Raw genomic sequence first — 21,175 nt, 5'->3', positions numbered from 1 at the left:
TTCGTTTTGCAGCACAACTTGAAACACGTGGTTGAAAAAGATAATGTTGGAATTAACCCGCCGGCACTCGCGCGAACGGCTCCCCGAATGAGCAACCGCTGGTGCTGCAAGAAGATTTCGTTAGAGTTTTGGAAGGTGTTGCACAAAATACAACGGCTCGAGTGCCGGAGGGTTAAGATTCCCGTGTATATAGAAAATGACACATGGCTACATGGATTATCACTGCGTACCTCTCCTGAACCAAATGCAAAATGCATATCGCAGTAGTTGGAATTTTGTCCATCGCTGGTCAAAAAATGACTTAATACTACGTTCACACTACGAGTGAAAACATGTTTTAAACCTATCTTGATGACATATTTCTTGTTGCTAATTACTAGAACATGTTTTAACTCTGTAGTGTGAACGTAGTATAAGATATATAAAAAAAATGCGGTACAATTTGATCGAAATTGGTTTGATGTTTTATATGGGAACGACCATATATTACCCCTAGAGGCCGTGTTTAATAAACGAATAGAAAACTATATGTGGAATTTATAATTTTTAGGATATGTTAGGGAACAGTTGTAGACAATTAAATTATCTTGCTTATTCATTTGCAGTGATAATCTTATGCATTTAGTGTCACCTAGCGGTAAAAATGCGATCTAGTGGGTTCTCGCTATGTAAAATGTCGAAAAACTTCATACAGATTTCAATTTGGGACTAGGAATGGACGTAGGAGTGGGTTTTCAAAAACTCGTTTTTTTTTCTGGGCACTCCACTGTAACATCGGGGTGCTATATGCTGTTATACTACATTTTCGGATTTTCGGATCGAGATCGTGAATTTTCATTTCTCCCAGCACTTTCAAGAGATATTAACATTAAACAGGTAAAAGTAACATACAATCATGGATGCTTTTAAAAACTTGGATAGTTCTAAAAGCCCAGGACCGGATGGCGTTCCACCGGTATTTTAAAAAACTTTGTCAATGAAACTAACCGCTCCTTTATTTTGACTTTTGAACATGTCTCTAGAATCAGGTTGATTTCCTAAAATATGAAAAAGCTTTTTCCTAGTTCCAAGTTTTAGAAATGGTAAAAAATCCGATGCGCGTAATTATCGTGGAATAGCTATCATCTCGTGCATTCCCAAGATTTTCGAGGCGACTGTTAATGAAAATTTATTTCACCAAATCAAGAACAGAATTACGCATATGCACCATGGTTTTTTCTACAAATCTACTCGAGTTCATTAACAGCAATGGATAACGGAAACTACGTAGAAGCTCTTTCACTGAAACCTCCATTTACGAACCAAACCGGGGGTTCGTAAATTGAATTAGTTCGTAAAAAAAGTGTTCGTTATTTGGGATTTAGTTCGTAAAAAAAGTTTGCTTCACATTCTTATTAATATTCGTTGGTTGAGCAATATTCTCGATAACCCTGACAATATGGGTATTTTTGGAACGGACTTGACAAGTAGATGCTGAAAATGGACAATTGGAACCTGTTCGAAATCCAAGATGGCGACTTCCGGTTGAGCAATATTCTCGATAATCCTAACAATATGGATATTTTTGGAACGTGCTTGACAAGTAGATGCTGAAAATGGACAATTGGAACCGTTTTGAAATCCAAGATGGCGACTTACGGTTGAGCAATATTCTCGATAACCCTAACAATATGGGTATTTTTGGAACGGGCTTGACAAGTACATGAAGAAATGGAACAATTGGGACCGTTTTGAAATCCAGGATGGTGACTTCCGGTTGAGCAATATTCTCGATAACCCTAACACTAAGGGTATTTTTGGAACGGGCTTGACAAGTAGATGCTGAAAATGGACAATTGGGGACGTTTTGGAATCAAAGATGGCGACTTCCGGTTGAGCAATATTCTCGATAACCCTGACAATAAGGGTATTTTTGGAACGGGCTTGACAAGTAGATACTGAAAATGAACAACTGAAACCTTTTGAAATCCAAGATGGCGACTTCCGGTTGAGCAATATTCTCGATAACCCTAACAATATGGGTATTTTTGGAACGGGCTTGACAAGTAGATGATGAAAATGAACAATTGGGACCGTTTTGAAATCCAAGATGGCGACTTCCGGATGAGCAATATTTTCGATAACCCTAACGCTAAGGGTATTTTTGGAACGGGCTTGACAAGTAGATGCTGAAAATGGACAATTGGGGACGTTTTGAAATCAAAGATGGCGACTTCCGGTTGAGCAATATTCTCGATAACCCTGACAATAAGGGTATTTTTGAAACGGGCTTGACAAGTAGATACTGAAAGTGAACAATTGAAACCTTTTGAAATCCAAGATGGCGACTTCCGGTTGAGCAATGTTCTCGATAACTCTAACAATATTGGTATTTTTGGAACGGGCTGGCCAAGTAGATGCTGAAAATGGACTATTGGAAACTTTTCCAAGTTCGATATGACGATTGCCGGTTGAGCATTATTCTTGATAACGAACAATATGGGTTCTATTTCCGTCATGCACTCGTCAACCCTATCCAGAAAATACCCACATTGTTGAGGTTATAGAGAAGTTATCTAAACCGGAAGTCGCCATATTGGATTCCAAAATGGCTCAAGACATCGATTTCCGTCATGCACTCGTCAACCCCATTCCGAAAATACCCATATTGTTGAGGTTATAGAGAATTTATCTAAACCGGAAGTCGCCATCTTGGATTCCAAAATGGCTCAAGACATCGATTTCCGTCATGCACTCGTCAACCCCATTCCGAAAATACCCATATTGTTGAGGTTATAGAGAATTTATCTAAACCGGAAGTCGCCATCTTGGATTCCAAAATGGCTCAAGACATCGATTTCCGTCATGCACTCGTCAACCCCATTCCGAAAATACCCAACTCATATTAGTAACAATTAACTAAGAATACATAACTTCATGCTGTAATGTACGAACTCAAACTTTCCAAAAACAGTTCGTTATTTTGAATTTAGTTCGTAAAAAAAGTTACGTAAAAAAGAGTTCGTAAATGGAGGTTTCAGTGTACAGATTTTAGCAAAGCATTTGATCGCATCGACATACCCTGTGTGCATTCAACAATAAAATATTGTAGTATAGTTTGGTCGCCATTTTCAGTAACGCATGTAAACAGGATCGAATCAGTACAAAAACAGTTTTTGATGTTCGCACTTCGTAGACTAGGTTGGACTGGACTACATTTGCCATCTTATAAAGCACGGTGCATGCTAATCGACAAACTTTGAAAGATCGTCGTGAATTTTCTATGGTATCATTTGTAAACGACATTGTATCGCATCGTATTGCTTCATTCGAACTATGATCGAAACTAAATTTTTATGCTCTATCTCGACAACTACGTAACCGCTGCATCTTTGGTGCAATTCACCATCGTTCTAATTATGCCAAGTTTGGCACTTTAAACCAAATGACGAATGTTTACAACAAGCATTGCGAAATCATTGACTTTACTATGTCGTAAACAAACCTTAGGCAGCAATTTCAAGTAAATCAAAATTATAACTAGTGTTCAGTTAGTTTAATAATTACTGTAAGAAACCGGTTTACATCTGATTAACGAATTGAAATAAATAACTTGAATTTTATTTAAATCAGAGCTCTGGTTTCGGAGTTATGGGTTGGAGAGTGCAGTCACGCTTCAAATTCCCATATAAGCCGGTACCAACTTGCCATCTAAATGGCGTAAAATTTCATAAAATATTATAACGCTGGGATTGGTGATTCTGACTCAATTGCGCTCAGTTAAACCTTCTTTTACGGCTTTGGCCATCTACGATGGAACCGGAAGTTTTGAGGAAGTAAAAAAGTCCCTGAATTAGATACACATCTTTTTCTCCGGGATGGCTAACTCAATTTTCACAAGCTCAGTTTCAAATGAATGGTATAATATGCTTATCAACTGTTGTCGAATTTCATTCGGAGTTCTGGTTCCGGAGTTATGAGTTAGACTGCGGTTACACACGAAATTCCCAGAAGCTTTTTGCTTTTCTCATATAGAAAGGATATGCCATCACTCTGAAAATCGTCTAACTGAACCTAGCTCCGAGAAACAAATTTCATATACCATTCGACTCAGTTCGTCGAGATCGTGAAATGTCTGTTGGTCTGAAAATATGTGAGTGTGGAAAAATGTGTTTCTCAGAGATGGAGATTAACTGATTTCCACAAATGAAAGATACAACCTTCCCATCAGCTGCTATTGAATTCTTGTCGATCGGAGTTCCGTTTCCGGAGTTACGGGTACTGGTACCACCATAATATCGAAATAATGCAAAGCATAATAAAATAGGTGTAAAATTGCTTGGATTTGCCAGTCTAGATCAATAAGTCGTTATGACAACATGGGCCACCTACAACGGTTCCTGATTCCATATCAGCAGGAACTGAAAAATGTACAATGCGGGAGTAATGACTTTGACATGAAAGGTAAAGAGAAAAGAAAATGACCTCCAATATTTGTCAGTGCTTCAGAAAATGGCGTACAAGAGCTCCAACGGACAATCATGTATTTATTTTAATTTATATTTGTGCATATTGTACATATATCAAAGACTCCCGGCTTCGTTAAGCTACCGTTACGTGCTGTGTCCAATAGTGGGATAATAAAAACAGTTTTAAATAGTTTCTCAAAATAACATGCCTGTTTTGTATGGTTTCTTGAAATAATACGATTTCTCGAAATATAACACTGGGTCTAAGACAGATATATTAGGGATATATCAAATATTTTAAATTAACAATATGGTCCACTCCTCTGTTTCACAACAGACATCACACTAGCGCCGCAGTGACACAAAAAATCACTAGTACACTGCAAATTTTGTGATATGCAAATAACAGATCTTCATCAGCCCACGGTGCAATAGTACAAGGTGGAAACATTAGAAAAAAATCCACATGACGTCATTCTCAAAATTGTTTTGTAGAAATGAAGGAAATAATAATGCAAAATACACACATTTGACCCAGAGATTTGTAGTTTTTCGTAGAAGCCAATCAAACAGTCAACAGGTGCTGCCAAACCGGTCATTGTATTGTGCAACGTTAGAAATAACTCTTCTTTACAATATTGAAACAAGCTCCTTCATGAGCTTACGCAAAGTGTACACGATTTATAGTACGGTCTGAATTTTAATGTAGTCGTTAGATCTGTGCAGCACATTGAAAAACTGTGTAACACAGAATCTGTGAACCTGGCATCCCTGCAATCGATTTCATTTTGACAGTTAATTTCACAGTACACGCTAAACGCAGGTAAGCTAAAAATGAATGATTAGAATGCATTTTCGTCGCGAGATGGCGTACGTTTTGTGTCTTCTATGATTCGTAAGAGATTTGCAAAAGTGGACTATATTGTTATTTATAATATTTGGATATATTTAAATTTAATCCAGAAAAAGCGCGTTGCATGCGATGGGATACAGATTCAATAAATTTAAAAATATATTAGATTTAAATATTGTATCCGGCGTCGGCGGTAAACGTGACGATGAGTTATGTGCTATCAACGACCATACTGTACTCAATTGTCTTTTTAACAAACTTTTTCCAGACTGCACGGGGCAATCACTAACGACTGCCTCTGAGTTGTTTTCAGGTAGTTATAATTCTTGGGTCTTTGATTGTAGAATAATGTCAACCAAGTCGATCAAATGGGTGCTTAAAAGTTTTACTCCATATAAGTCTACGGGGAATATGAACAAAGCACAAGATTCACTCTGGGGCTGTATTCGAATATGACAACCATTGGCATAACATGAAAACTTTTCTGTCAGACGTTAGTCCGAAATGTCTATGAACTTGTTGCATTTTTCCTTGCACAATTGCAGTATTCTCGTCGTGGTACTGACTGGACATTGCAAACTCAATTATCTTATGGCTACTATACAGCGTGCTGAGTATTATTCTTATGTCAATCCGATTACGGAACCTCATATAATTTGTTATGTAACTGCCATACTGTAGTAATGTAAATGTGTATCCGGATTTTTGGTTCTCTGTACATAGATGAACCTATGTACAGGGAGCTAAAACTCAAGGCGATGTCATTGTTGCTAGCCCAGTGTAGTAAAGAGCTATAGACTTCATCAGTTGGGTTCATTATTCTTTCGGGAGTGAAGAATCAAGGCTGTTTACTTTTTTGTGTTGTCATTTTTTCATTTTCCTACTTTTATGTTTCATTTATCTTCCCCTTCCCATCAGGGATGTGATTAGAGGACGTGGCAAGGCACAAATTTCCGAATAGTATGAGAAACGTGCCAGTTGAGCCAATATATTCTGATTCCTGAGTCAACTCTAACTTTTCAGTGGTTTATTCTGCCTTTGTCAAGGAATAGTGACAATGTCGTTTTGTTGTCAAGCGCGCGTGTATGTGACGTCTAATATCAAATCGTCATGATTGAATAGTGATGGTGTCTCCTAAGTGTGCAAGTGTGGCGATAATTTAACGCTCCAGTGTGATGTTCCCTTTTGCATCGACTTGTTGATCATCTTGTACGGTCTCAAAAATTGCCTATTAACCGATTTGTTTATATTCTTTCTACTCGTTTGTTACTCTGGAGCGACTGTCCTGATGGCGCCGATGGTTGGGTGGTAAGCGTGACCGCCACCCACCCCAGTTGGTCTGGGTTCAATCCCAGTCGAGGTCGTTGAGATTTTTCAGAGGTGAGAAAAATCTGAGGTCACGCCTTCCTTCGAAAGGAAAGTAAAGCCGTTGGTCCCCGGTCCATGAGTTGATGGGTCGATATCCAGTCCAGATAGTTAGAGTGTTGTTGTGTCACCTCTCTGGCGTCGGTGTTTGGCCTCGTAGCGGAAATAGGCCGACGGAAAATAAACAGAATTGGAAGAAGAAGAAGAAGAGTGACTGTCCATTCGCATGCGCTATTTGAGTTAATAATTTGCACATCATACTTACCGCGACGCATTCACCGGAAAGTCATCGAAATAAAAATTCAAATGGAATTCTATTACTGTGAACAACAACAACGGTACTCACTTTATTTGTCAAATTTTTGTAGATTACGCTTTTATTAATCTTTGCTATACAATATACTCTAGCGTCGAATAAATTATAAATAGTATCAGAATATAAACAGCCTTACGAGGGAACGAAAATAGATCGGTAATAAAAATATGCGTGGGATGATCGGAAAACAATAGTTCGGATCAGCGAACATTTCCCCTGCATAAAATAGTGGCGCAGAGTAACAAAAAAAAAAAAAAATAAAGAACCGAGCTGTTAAATTCGCGTGGGCCAATCGAAACAGCAGTAGTTGCCGATGCTTAATCATTTTTCATACCTCTTCCTGACGTAACCAATGTTTCGTCCGATGTGTCTACGTGGACGAACCGAGCGGAGCTACAGTCTATCGAAATGGATGCTGTCTCACAGTTTTCCGATTATCACTGATGTTTTCCAATTGTTGTACAAGTGCAATTAAAAATATGATTATTTTCATTTATCTCCACTCTTCCAGTTGCATGCGGTGATATATAAATAAAAAAGAAAATTACCGCGGATGCGACAGTCTCCATATTCATGCAGTTTAATGCCAATTTGATTAATTATCTCATTTTTCGTCACAATCGTTCGTCGTTTCGAAGCTGGATTGACGCCACGTTTTTTTATCTGCTGTGTTGTTGGATGCTTGATTTTTTACTACAAATAAAGGAAAGTTTCAATTTGCACTATAGGTGGTGTGGCAATATTTATTCTTGGGAACGAATTAATAACACCAATAACACAGAACAAAGTTGATTGGGGAGAAACCACTGTCAACAATCGTCGATTTTTACGATTTGTTTAATTTGAGTTCTGGCTGTTTTTTTATTTGGCTGATTCTACTGGCTATTACGGTAAGGATTATGAGCTATGTTATTACGTTGTTGTGAGTGTAATTAATTTGCTCGTACGGCTCAGGATACAGGACGAAAATGATTGATAGATCAATCTCACTTGTTACATTATACTTGAGAAATGAGTTCGAGCAGATCGTTTGTTCTAGAAGGTTTTACTTTATAACAGGAAAAAAGAAGGGTGGTACACGTTCCATATTGGTAAAACTTAACGGAAACAATATCATCTCTATCGTTTAAAACGTAAATAAGGATCCGCGGCGGGATCAATAGTTTCTCCTTGATTTGCTCATTTACAACTTTGGCCTCTCACTGCAGCGGGTTCATCCGCATACATCGAACATGACAGTTTCACAGCTAGTCCTAAGTCTAGTAAAAATTAGAACCTTACAACCGCCCAATCGTAGGATTTGTAGCACAGGAACGTGCTCGTTTTGCCGCTCTATTTTGCGACCCGCTATCATTTTATGATAATTGTTATCATGTAATGAGCTAATAAACAACTCGTCCGACGCCACATTCACTAACGGAAGTCGGTTAGCCTCCGTTTCACAGTTTTCTCTTTCGCGGTCCTAATCCAACCACATTCACTCTCAGTTTTCTCGCACGTGCAGCACTCACTCATGTCTTCGCGGATTACTATTCTATGTACACATTTATATGTTGGCCGATTGGATTTACACCGTTACTGTTATGATTGGTTCGAAGTATCTGGTAGAGTCGGTTCGTCTGCTGACGATAGGAACGCTAGGAGAAGCTGTCACCGTTGCCGAGTTGATTCTGTCCTGCGTCAAATTCTTCCTCTTCCGAAGCCTTTTTAACACAGTCTCGAACTGCTTGTAGAACTATACCCACCCTGCGATCCAAAGCGGCTAGATGCGGTTCCCATAGGACCGGAGCGATCGGATCACTTGTCATCGATTCTCGCATTCGCTCCGACAACGGTTTTTGGCCGTTGTGTAACAGTAGCAGCGTTTCCAATGTTGACGATCGAATTAGGCAGCACTGCAGGAGTGGTGCCAGAATGGTAAGCTCATCATGGAATGGTCGACCAAAGCCTCGACCGTGGTCCAGATGAATCGGAAATGTGTCATTTCCGAAAATTTTGAACGTTTCGTAATGATGCCGGTCCATGTTGCCGGTGAGAAAATCAAACACCGACATGTCCATTAGGTCCAGTAGCCGACGGTCTTCGTCGTACGGGGGAATGTCGCGAACCATGGCGCAGTAGTCCGGGTCAGTTTCCCACTGGGCCTTCCTGCGTTTGTGGTACGAACGGCGCCAGGGATGCCGCCACACTTTCCGCTGAGTATCCGGCTGCGTCGGTAGGAATGCAGCGAACGAGCCTTCCAGTGTATCCGGACTGCCACAGATTGCATGGGATGTATCACAATAGTAGGAACATTTGCCGTGGAAACACTTGTTACGTGCCGGTGACACGAAGAATGTTTTCAGAAGATTTTCATCGCACAACGCCTCGATTTCGGTGGTAATGTTTAGAATCCGGCCGGTGACGGGCATCGCTCGACGGAAACCCATCAACCGATCCAGATGGAATGCGGCAATTTCCGCTGTATGTCGCTCGTAATCGGTGAAATAGAAATGGTTCGGAAGCGTTTGCTGTTCCCGGGGGAATCGCATCGGCTTGAACAGTGCGTGAATATCGTTCGGATATTCAATGATCAGTTTTATTTGCGTTCCGCCTTCCTTTTGAACGACGTGCTTTATGGGGAGCGTAATCATGTCTTGTATCACAGCGTCTACGAGTCGGTCACTCTTGGAGTACAGCTCGTTTTTGGTAATTGAAAGTTGAAATTTCTCCAGGTTGCTTGCATTGACACTTACTCGCAGGTCAAGCATATCCGCCAGGCTCGGATTGACATCTTCCGTATAGTCTTCTTTGATAACGATCCGTTCAAAATATTGTGGATTTCGTCGGTTTTTCGGTGCCACCACCACTGCTGTTAGATCTTTAAATCGATCGTGTGGCGGTGTTGTTGTAATTTGTTTGCCCGGAAACCCCGCTCCGGAGGTGTCCGTTCTACCACGGGTGTGTGGATTAGTAGTTAGGTACTCTTTCGATCCGGAAGCGTTACTTTTCGCCAGAAACTTCCGATGAAATTCATTGTAGATACCGCTTTTATCGTCCTCGCTAGCGAATCGTATCCGCGCATGGGAAGGTATGAAATCTCCCCGAGACACTCCGAGATCCATCTGTAAATCGATCACCAGCAGCAGGGTGAACAGCACCAGCGAGGCACCAAAGCCAAGCGCCAGGCGCTCTTTCAACTTTTTCGATCGTATCCAGTACATCTTCTTCACCGGTTGCCGTGGTCAGGTGCGCACATGCGCCCGATCTGACTACTTCTAAACCTAAGCACAGAGTGATCACTGTTCAAATCACTTTCGATTCAGCGTAATCTTCGCTCAATCTTTTTCTAAATCACTGAGTGGCATATTTCTGATTGACCAGATCACTGCTCCTCACACAATTCGACACGTATCACTGCGAGCTGATGGAAAGTTCTCCTCGGCACTATTACTGTTAAATCGTACCAACGTGTGGCAGAGGACGTCCTCTACTGACCACCACCATACACCATGTTCATGCCCTTTGATTGTTTTTCACCGGTGTCAGCATTTCTTATGTTGTCTTACTCGTGGCTTTTATTTTTCTTCACTGTAAATTATGCTTATAACTCGGGCACCACACCACACAAACACACTCGGGCTTTGCACCCCACAACTGGGATCTTCCTTTGTTGTTCGTTTCACCCGCTCAGACGCTGGCTCAGCTGATCTAAACAAAAACATGACATTTGCGGTTCATCCGACCCGCCCGAAGCATTGTGGTTGTTAATTTCAAAATTAAAGCCTGTCGTCACGTGGCTCTGCTCCACAGATTTCAATGCACTATTTCGTGACGGCGGTGCCAATTGATGGATGCTTCGGGGTAATGAAAAATAAATTGCTTCCACTGACTCCCGATACCGTCGAGCACTTGCGAAATCACTCGGTTCTCGCGCACTACTAGCGGCGCAATTTTGTGATAAGATTAAGCTCCCTTATTCCGCGGTGGCCGTGTTGTTCTCTCACTCGCACATACACACTCTCTCGCGCGGTCGTCGTCGTCGTCCAGTAAAAACCGGCCTACACCACCGCACTCGTCAAACACTTGCTTTCACACTCTCGCACCGTGGCAGATCAGCTATATCTCCGCGTTCTCCAGCCAGCCAGAAGAATCGTCAAGAAATACAATGGCGCGCTCGAAAAAAGTTGCAAATAATTTACATAATCTTTGCCTCAGCGGCAAAAACGAGGTTATGATGTTCGCTGGTGCGCTTCTCCTCTGGCGGTTATTGTGCTCATTCTGCTGGTAGATTTAGCCTAATTTGGGGGGCTCCGACTCTCCAACTGGCTCGTCCGAGCTCGGAGGCTCTGTTTCGCGTGAACTCTGAATCGATACTGAATCAAAGCAGACGCGCGAACGTTTTCCTCAGATTAACACCGGGCAATTGTTCCACCTTTCCTTTTCCCACTTGGAGAATCCACTCCTCTATTGCCTCCAATTTCACCCCAGCTCTACTCGACACAGCTGAGCGGTGGTCGTCCGTGGTGCTACTGCCTTCGTTTTCGTTTTATGACCGGCTGGCTAAAGCAGGTGCGTACTGCTCTGATTTAGGTACTGCACTGTTGTGGGCTGACGATTCTGGGAGGTGTTTGCGTTTCCCCTGCTCGCTGTCTACCTTAGCTAGTAGTACCTAGCGACGTCGTGCAAAGCAGTGGGTGAAGATGCTTATTTTTTCTGCCATTCATAATAGTTTGCCTACCGGCTGGTGGCTGCTGCCACCAGCACTACCAAAAATAACAGGCCGAATTCTTAACGACCGGACCGTAAGATGATTGTAATGATGCTACCCATGGAGTTGGGTACAGTGCGTCAACTGGAACTGAAATAAAAGGAGAAGAAAAAGAAAGGCGTTAAAGTAGATAATTTATGAGCCGTTCACAAACATAAGCTGTACTGTCGTGGACGTAAATGCGGCGTATGTTGAACGAAGCTTTAGAGAATAACCGCCACCTTTGCCTTCCATGGCGACATGGCAGGGCACGTGGACGCGAAGAACACCACTTTTGAAGGATTTATTGCTTAAGTAAATCGTGTTAACCTAGTTGGAGGAGGATCTAATTAACGATGGAATGTAGGAAAAATTTCCTTTCCACTGATGATGGTATGAACTTACATATTTTGGTGTGTGGGATCAAAATTATACGCCTAATAAGGACCACCCCCCTAACGGCTCGCGATAGGATAAGTTAGATACGGTTATCTGTCCGTGGTTTGCAAGGTTGACTGGGTCCAATTAACGGTGAACGATTTTTTTACAACATTAATTGAGTCTATTTGCTTGACCATTCCTGTGGGACTGTTCCCTAAGAAACCACTTTCTCCGTACGGTTTCTTTTCCCTTCCTCCGCGAAATCATATAAGCTTTGTTTTTATTTTTTTCTTATTTTAATGATATTGGATTCGCTAGAGATTCCTTCGAAGGTAAAATTTTATTTTAAATTTAGAGCCATAGTATTCAAGTGAGACCAAGGTTTTACATTTCTTAGAAAAGAAATGCATAGAATTCGCTCAAACTTTCAAGATTTTTTCCGAGGCCCGGAGGGCCGAGTCTTATATACCAATCGACTCAGCTCGGCAACTTGTGACAATGTCCGTGTGTGTATGTAACGGACAAACTCTCATTCGTGTTTCTCAGCAATGGTTGCACCGATCTTATCCAAACCAATTTTAAATGAAAGGCCTATAACCCAGACAGAACGCTATTAAATGGTTTTTGATTCTGATGTTTATTTTCCAAGATATGACCGCTTGAAGGTGCAAAAATCGCGTTTTTGCAGTTTTTTGAAATTAACTGCCGAAATTGACAACGTAACTGAACAATTTATATATTTTTAGAAAGCTTATACGAACACCTTTCGAACGAACTATGTGGAAATCTATTATTATAAAACTTATAAAAAGAGATATTTAACATTAAATGAGGACGAAAGATTTTTATCATTTCCCATAGCCAGAAATAAGACCAAAAACATTAAATGTATTATTAGCGCCAAAACCGTTAATTTTATGTCAATATTTAATTCGGAGAATTAAAAGCATACAATATGCCCTTTCTTTTGGTATTGTGATTTTATTGATTAATCCCCCTAAGAGTGAGATATGTTCATAAATTTTCTTGGAAATGATTGTATTGAAAAAATGCCTTCAGCAAGTTTGTAGCTCTTACTTTTACGAATATCTTTACTGAAGATATCAAATACTTATTTCGAATACTTTAAAAGTTATGGCTTATTATTATTGAAATGAGCCAAATATTATTTCGAAAAACCTATTTTAATCCACCTAGCGGTGCAATTGTCCTATGCTATATTTCACCCTAAGGAGGAAAAATTTGGTAAAAACCAATTGGTGCAATTGTGCCTTTCTCAATCATGAATCACGAGAATGTGTGCGTTGTTTATATTCATTAAAAACTTTTAAATGCATATATTACATTTTATTATTATACATCACATGACAACTATATACAGGAAAATAAATCATTATTCGAGTTCTAAAATTTTGAAAAAGAAAAAACAGCCACGGTAATATTGAACTGAAAAAAGGTGCGAAATCGGCAGTCTCAAAAAGTCGATTTTTATAAAAAAAATATTTTTCGAGATAACATAAAATCTCGACGTTTCATGCATTTTAAAGATGTTTGGCATCAAAAATACGAATTCGATTTCTGAAATTTCATGAGGTCCCCCCTTTGAAAAAAAAATTGAGTTCCGGCTTATATGGGAATTTCATATGTGACCGGACGATTTAGTCTATATTTCCGGACCCATATAAGCGATCCGTACGAAATTTTATTGACATCTATGGGGATATTATAGCTATCATTTGGGACTAAGTTTGTGAAAATCGGCCCAAACATTTTCGGGAAACTGATGTGAGTTCGTAAATTTTGAAAGATAGCCGCTTTTCCCGGGCACTTCCGGAACCGTCTATGGTGATCAATGTAGTCAACGAAAGTTTGGTTGGCCGTCGGTGACCTAGAACAGCAAATTTAAGTTGTTTGAGAGACATTTTAGCGAAATTTTTACCTTTTTTGCTTTCATCGGAGTATCGGTTTGAATCACAATTTGCTATGTGATCGCACGCCACAACCTGTAACTCCGGAACCGGAAGTCGGATCGGGATGAAATTAAATAGCCATTTATGGGGACGCAATACCTTTCAATTGAGGCCAAGTTTAGTCGAATCGGTCTAGCCATCTCCGAGAAACCGATGTGACTGTTATTTTGAATTTAGATACTTCCGCCGGGGCTTCCGGAACCGATGATGGTGGCCAATGTGGCCAAATAGACTTTGAATGGATGTTAGTGACCTAATACTACAAATCGAAGCAGTTGTGGTCATATTTTGGAAAAAAATTCACCTTTATACATTCATTGCAGAATTTATTAAAATCGACATTTTCTGCGTGTTCGTACTCATCACCCTGTAATTCCGGAACCGGATCCATTAGAAATTCAATAGCAGCCTATGGGAACGTTGCACCTTTCATTTGAGACTAAGTTTGTCAAAATCGGTTCAGCCATCTCTGAGAAAAATGAGTGACATTTTTGGTCACATACACACACACATACGCACATACACACACATACATACATACACACATACATACACACACAGACATTTGCCGAACTCGACGAACTGAATCGAATGGTATATGTCACTCGGCCCTCCGGGCCTCCGTTAAAAAGTCGGTTTTCAGAGCAATTGCAATACCTTTCTATTGAGAAAGGCAAAAAGGTGCGAAATCGGCAAAGTCCCAAAAAGTCGATTTAAAAAAAAAAAATTTCGTGATAACATAAAATCTCGACGTTTCATGCATTTTAAAGATGTTTGGCATCAAAAATACGAATTCGATTTCTGAAATTTCATGGGGTCCCCCCTTTGAAAAAAATTTTGAGTTCCGGCTTATATGGGAATTTCATGTGTGACCGGACCGTTCAGTCTATATTTCCGGAACCATACAAGCGGTCCGTAATTTTACAGACATCTGTGGGGATAATATAGCTATCATTTGGGACTAAGTTTGTGAAAATCGGCCCAACCATTTCCGAGAAACTGATATGAGTTTGCTAGTTATGAAAGATGGCCGCTTTTCCCGGGCACTTCCGGAACCGTCTATGGTGGTCAATGTAGTCAACGAAAGTTTGTTTGGCCGTCGGTGACCTAGAACTGCAAAGTTAAGTTATTTGAGACATTTTAGCGAAATTTTTACCTTTTTTGCTTCCATCGGGGTATCGGTTTGAATCACAATTTGCTATGTGATCGCACGCCACAACCCGTAACTCCGGAACCGAAAGTCGGTTGGGGATAAAATTTAATAGCCATTTACGGGGACGCAACATCTTTCATTTGAGACTAAGTTTGGTTGATTCGGTCTAGCCACCTCCGAGAAACCGATGTGACTGTTAGTCTGAATTTGGATACTTCCGCCGGGGCTTCCGGAACCGATGATGGTGGCCAATGTGGCCAAATAGACTTTGAATGGATGTTAGTGACCTAATACTACAAATCGAAGCAGTTGTGGTCATATTTTGGAAAAAAATTCACCTTTATACATTCATTGCAGAATTTCTTAAAATCGACATTTTCTGCGTGATCGTACTCATCACCCTGTAATTGCGGAACCGGATCCATTAGAAATTCAATAGCAGCCTATGGGAACGTTGCACCTTTCATTTGGGACTAAGTTTGTAAAAATCGGTTCATCCATCTCTGAGAAAAGTGAGTGAGATTGTGTTCGCGTACACACACACAGACGCACATACACACACACATACATACACACATAGACATTTGCCGAACTCGACGAACTGAATCGAATGGTATATGTCACTCGGCCCTCCGGGCCTCCGTTAAAAAGTCGGTTTTCAGAGCAATTGCAATACCTTTCTATTGAGAAAGGCAAAAACGAATTTTGTATTTCATTTTTCTATCTACAACCGCTAGAAAAACCACCGAACAATTCCAAGTTGTCTAGATGGAACTTGATCACTTATCGGTGCCAAAATTTTCATTTGCGCGAACCTTCTGACTTATAACCATCGGATCGATCTGAAACATATCTCGGAAAATGAAAAGCGAAATGAATATCTCCAAGCCACGGTGTAGCCAAGAGGAGGCTTTGGGGTTTAGCCACACCCCCCTCCCTCACCCAAAAAAAAATTATTGCATAGAAGTTGAAGTTTTTTTGATGCTGGCTGATTTAACCCATTATTGCCCAAATTATTTTTCACGCGCATCACAAATTAAGTTTTCCGATCGGAAAAAATGATGTGGTCATTCCAGTATAATTATTTCTGTACTTAAAGTAGCTGATATAATAAGGAACAACCTGTGAAAATTTCAGATTGATCGATAAATTGGTTCTTGAGATATCGTGATCGCCGCGAATGAACTTTTCAACAAAATACAACTCCGAGATAATCGAGTTTTACTGTCGGTGCAGCGAGTCAACGGTCGAGCGTATCAAACACTACGCGCCGCCTACTAGTGGTCGATGGGTAGCGGCCTTTGAATAGCTGTAACTCAAGATGTAGTATTCCGATCTTAATGAAACTTTGAGAAAATTTACCTCAGCGTATGTAGTTTCAGAATATCTAATTTGCAAAAAATCGATTTTTTTCATCCTGACAAAAATGTGTAACCCCTTAAAAAAAAATTGATTGAAAACAAAACATAAACGCCAGTTTAATCACTCTAACTTCTCTAAACGTATTCTGCAAGAGTATATGAACAATATTAACTCATTGATAATGCCTGGTCTGCGTTATTGTTTTAGTAATAGGAGTTCTTCTTAGCACCTACTATATATAGTAGGTTGCGCAATAATGGGTTAATTCAATATTACAATGATAATTATCTTATCAGTACATTGATAACCTATTGCTTTGAACATCATGAGGACCTTTGAAAAATTGTGGGAATGCAATTCTGATCTGTAACTGATCTATTGGTCTTGATCTGACAGTTGTCTAATAACATCAATATCAAATACTTGCCTAACACATTCCAATAGAAACTCATTCCAGAATTTTAAAATCAAGCATAATCATAATCATAATTTCCTATCATATTGAGTTCAGCTTTGAAGGGGTGTACTGTAGTATGGATTTATGGTCTTTTTATTAGGAAGCGAAACTAGAATTGCTTTAATGTCTATGAAAATGCTCACCGAAAAAATGCATAACTTGCAACATTTGCTGAAAATGTTTTTATTTTGGGAATGCGTCGAGTTGAGACGAAATCGTTGTAGAATTAATAACGAGAAAACCACCTTCCAAAAGTAGGGGAATTTGTGAAAAATGGCGTTTTCTGTTCGGCCAATTTCGCAGGTTTAGTATCTTCTATGAATTTTACAAACGTTAAACAGCATATCATTTGATATAATAATTTTGGCGTTATATCCTCCAGGAAGTATTTATGGCGAATTTACTCTTTAAATAAATTTAGTTCCAGACTTAATGTCTTCAGCAAAATTTTGGGGAGTGCTATTACAAAGCACTTTGTTGAAGACATGAAGGCTCCATGTGTTCAAGGTATTAACATATTTTAGGCTATTTCTATAGAATTTTAAATTAAATTATTGTGATTTTACTGTTTATGATAAATCTCTTCTATTGTTCATAAACGATAAAATTTACATTTTATCCAAAGCTTGAGTTTGTGAAACTCACAATAGAAAGTTTTTTTTAGAAAAAACTGAATTAAGGAACACTTCGTAAATATCAGTTTATAACTCGATATACTCCATATACATAGTATTCATGCCTACAATAAAGTTGTTTTAAATGAAAGTCTCGACAAATTCGCTAAAGACAGGAGCTCTGTTACAATTTTTTGAAAAACTGATTCTCCATAATTTTAAAACTTCAAAGATGGCGGTTTCGTTATTATGTCATTTGGACAGAAAGTTAGATTTTCACCAAATACCCACCAAAGCGAATTTCTAACTACGCCGCTGACTCCAAGTGAGTAGAAACAAAGTCGTTCTACACTCGTGCACAAGAAACTTCTTCGAACACTGCCTATCTATTATAATACATTGAAGACCCGATTTGATCAGCCCCAAATTTTATCAGCCTCATATGAAAATATGTTTGATGGGCTCTAGTAGACAAACAATTTTAGTAAATCCTTTGTTGACCATGTTTTCCATATCTTATAGATTCAAATATGCAAAAATAAAAAAAATCGATTTTTTTAAATCGACTATATTACATAATCAGAAATAGTTATTAGACTACATCGAAGGAAGAGAAGATTATTTTAACTGCTTCAGTTTATTATGAAAAAAAATGTCGCGATTTAGTCAATGTCCCCATTTTGTCAGCCTAAAATACACCATGAAGATGATAAGAACGGGTTTTTACTGTATTTATTATTCGCAGTAATAGGTACATCCTATTTTCTGAGGATATTTTCTTTCAATTTCATTAAACTACACCAATTTTTAGGTAGTTTTTAAGGGGTTATTTTATCGACTTCATCCAAAATTCGGCGAACCTATTCCCATTTGCGCGATAGTTGATGTTAAAAGTGTATCCTAAATTAATTGGTATACTTAAGGGTTTATATGTTGCAGATAGAGAAAATTCATAAATTTTCAGCTTTTCCTACACAACATTACAAAAACTTCTTAAACAACTGTTGCTAATAAGATTATGTAAATTATAAAATATTTGAAAATTTTTATAGAAGTTACGGAAGGTTATCGAAATGTTTCGTGAAAAAGAAAATTCCAGTAATGATAATGATTTTTCCTAGGTTTCGAGAGTTTTTTATTTGTTCTTTGGCATTAGGATTAGGGATAATAATTCAGATCAAAGATACTACTGGGAAGTCCTTTTTAGAAAAAGTCGATATCGAATTAAAGTTTGAACTATCTATGTATGCACTTCAGAGGTAGCAAGATATCAAGAGCTGAAATTTCAGTGCTTAGTTCTCAGCCGCGTTGGAAATTTGAGTAATTGCTATTGAGAATATGAACTTCAAATCCATTCGAGAATTTGTTTTTCGATTTTTTTGACTCAGCACAACATATATAACCCTTTTAGGCAAATTCAGTTTTCCCTATACAATGCATTGATTGAAGAATTTATATATGTTATTAACGGAGCATTAGCAATAATTCGTTTGTATTTCTATTTTATGGGCCATTTTTCCGCTTTTCCATTAAATTGGTTTAACCTTTGAGATTTCTTGCACTGATATTGTCCTATGCTAATTTGAGCGATTCTCTGAGTCCTGCCACTATCCCATGTAGTATGTGTTATCAAAACCTTCACGAAACATCAAGTTCTAAACGATCTCAATGGATATAATACCCGAAGAAAGCGATAAGAGTTATGAGAAATGTATCATCACACTGTTAGGTGGATTAAAAGCGTTTTTTTTTATTATATAACTTATGAATTATGCAATTATTATAAACAAATTGAATTTCTTAAAGTTAGACCAATATTAAAAGAATTGTGTAAATACTTTGGGATAGATCTCAAAATATTTTGCGTGATTTTATCTACAATTATAACATTAAAACAAGGCAAATTTAAACAAAACACCTAGTGATAGGTCAGTTATAATTGAAATATCTCGAAATATGCTTCGACAACCATTCTGAAATTTTCACACAATCGTTTCCAAATTGTAAATGTTTTCGAAAATATTTTTTGTCACATATTCAAAAATAAAATAATTTCCTTCCATTAGCAATCCAACATCAGATTTACAACCAAAATTGTAATCCCGTCCAAAAATTTCTCTCCTATTTAGGTAAATAAAAGTTGACGCGCATTTTTTGTTTTAGCGGAGAGCTCATGCGAAAAAGCAACTTTTTTGTTAAATGTTTTTTCCATACATCGAATAGTTTCCATAAATACAAAAAAAATAATTTCCATTAATACAAAAAATATCATATTTACAATATATACACATAGTGGAATTAAATGGAAGAAAACTTTTGAAACATTATCATATTTTGTTAAAACAAAAAATACTTGTCAATTAATTTTAGTACTGAAAGTTGAAATTGATTTTTACTAAAAATAGTCCATTTATTGAGTAAATGTTGCAGGATCTATTGCCATTGTTGTCATGTATAATACAAAGTATGATATTTCAAAATAAGTGCCTCAATCGAAGATAGTGAGATTCGAATTATTTATATTTTTTATATAAATGTTCTCATAATTTTAAAATGAAAACAGTTTAGTAGTTGGTGTATTGGAACAAATTATACGTCTATAAGTAATCTTCGAGTTGTCCAAAGGTTACTTAAGTGTAAAGTAAAATCTAGAAAAGTTATATAAATAAAACCGTTTTTTAAGAATCACCGTGAAGCTTACTTTTGAATTTCTCGCTGAATAGAAAGTAAAAAAGATGTGCTTTCACGTCTTCAGTCTATTGTCAAAGATTTATTGTTATAAAAGTTTATTGAAGTGAGTCAAGCTCTATCTCGAACATTAGAACTACTTTAGCTGATTTTTAAACGAAAAGATGAGCTCTGCCATGTACAAAAACTTCCCTAAACAAAGTATAAGATGTTTAGCTTTAGCGAACAGTTCCAACAATATTCACATTCATTGCGGTAAGACGTGATGAAGAGTTATGTTCTATCAACAACGTTGGGTGAAAGGCCTAACTCCTAGCAGCAGAAGGCAAAGAATTCTTCACATTTCCTTTCGATCATGTTCGTATGAGCCTGCCTAGTCCTAGTTTTCCGTTCTAAGTTTATATATAACTGATTCGCTCTAGAATACTACTTCTTTAAATTTTAATGCTTTTGTTTCCCCTAGTCTTAAAGTAACATAATATCATTTATAGGACATTCGCCTTAACTCTCTAATGCTGAAATTCCATGCGCAAATGCCCGTCTACTGGCCTGTAACTTTTGAATTTTGCCACAATGCAGACGTTGTAAATTTTCAAGGAAAGACTACGATTCCATTTGCACAAACGCATCGTGATTTATGTGAATTTAATGCAAGCATATGTATTGGGGAAAGGCGACATATTCCCAGTAATAAACCCCTCGCAACCCACTCGGACTAAAAGTGTGACGCTGGCCCTGTCAATAATCGTAAGTTAAACATATGACAACTTATGCCAGATTCATTCTATAATCTTGAAGAAAGGTTTAAGTGTTTGAATGCTTTCCATTCCAATGTACGT

The 21,175-nt window shown here is 38.4% G+C and overlaps 1 protein-coding gene across 4 annotated transcripts in view; it reads right to left on the bottom strand.

The window, feature by feature from the left end:
• Window positions 1-6,978: 6,978 nt before the first annotated feature.
• The window catches only part of LOC131684257 (extracellular serine/threonine protein CG31145), a 177,094-nt gene continuing 162,897 nt past the window's right edge, over window positions 6,979-21,175 (bottom strand). For all 4 annotated transcript variants that reach the window (XM_058966952.1, XM_058966951.1, XM_058966953.1 and 1 more), the window contains one exon: window positions 6,979-11,822. In XM_058966952.1, coding sequence (XP_058822935.1) covers window positions 8,620-10,185 — 1,566 coding nt within the window. In that variant the 5' untranslated portion in view covers window positions 10,186-11,822 and the 3' untranslated portion in view covers window positions 6,979-8,619. The remainder of the gene's footprint in view (window positions 11,823-21,175) is intronic.

Source organism: Topomyia yanbarensis, chromosome 2 (genome assembly GCF_030247195.1).
Source record: "Topomyia yanbarensis strain Yona2022 chromosome 2, ASM3024719v1, whole genome shotgun sequence".
Taxonomy (NCBI): Eukaryota; Metazoa; Arthropoda; class Insecta; order Diptera; family Culicidae; genus Topomyia; species Topomyia yanbarensis.
Note: the sequence above shows the minus strand (reverse complement) of the source record. Positions and strands in the feature narration are given on the sequence as shown.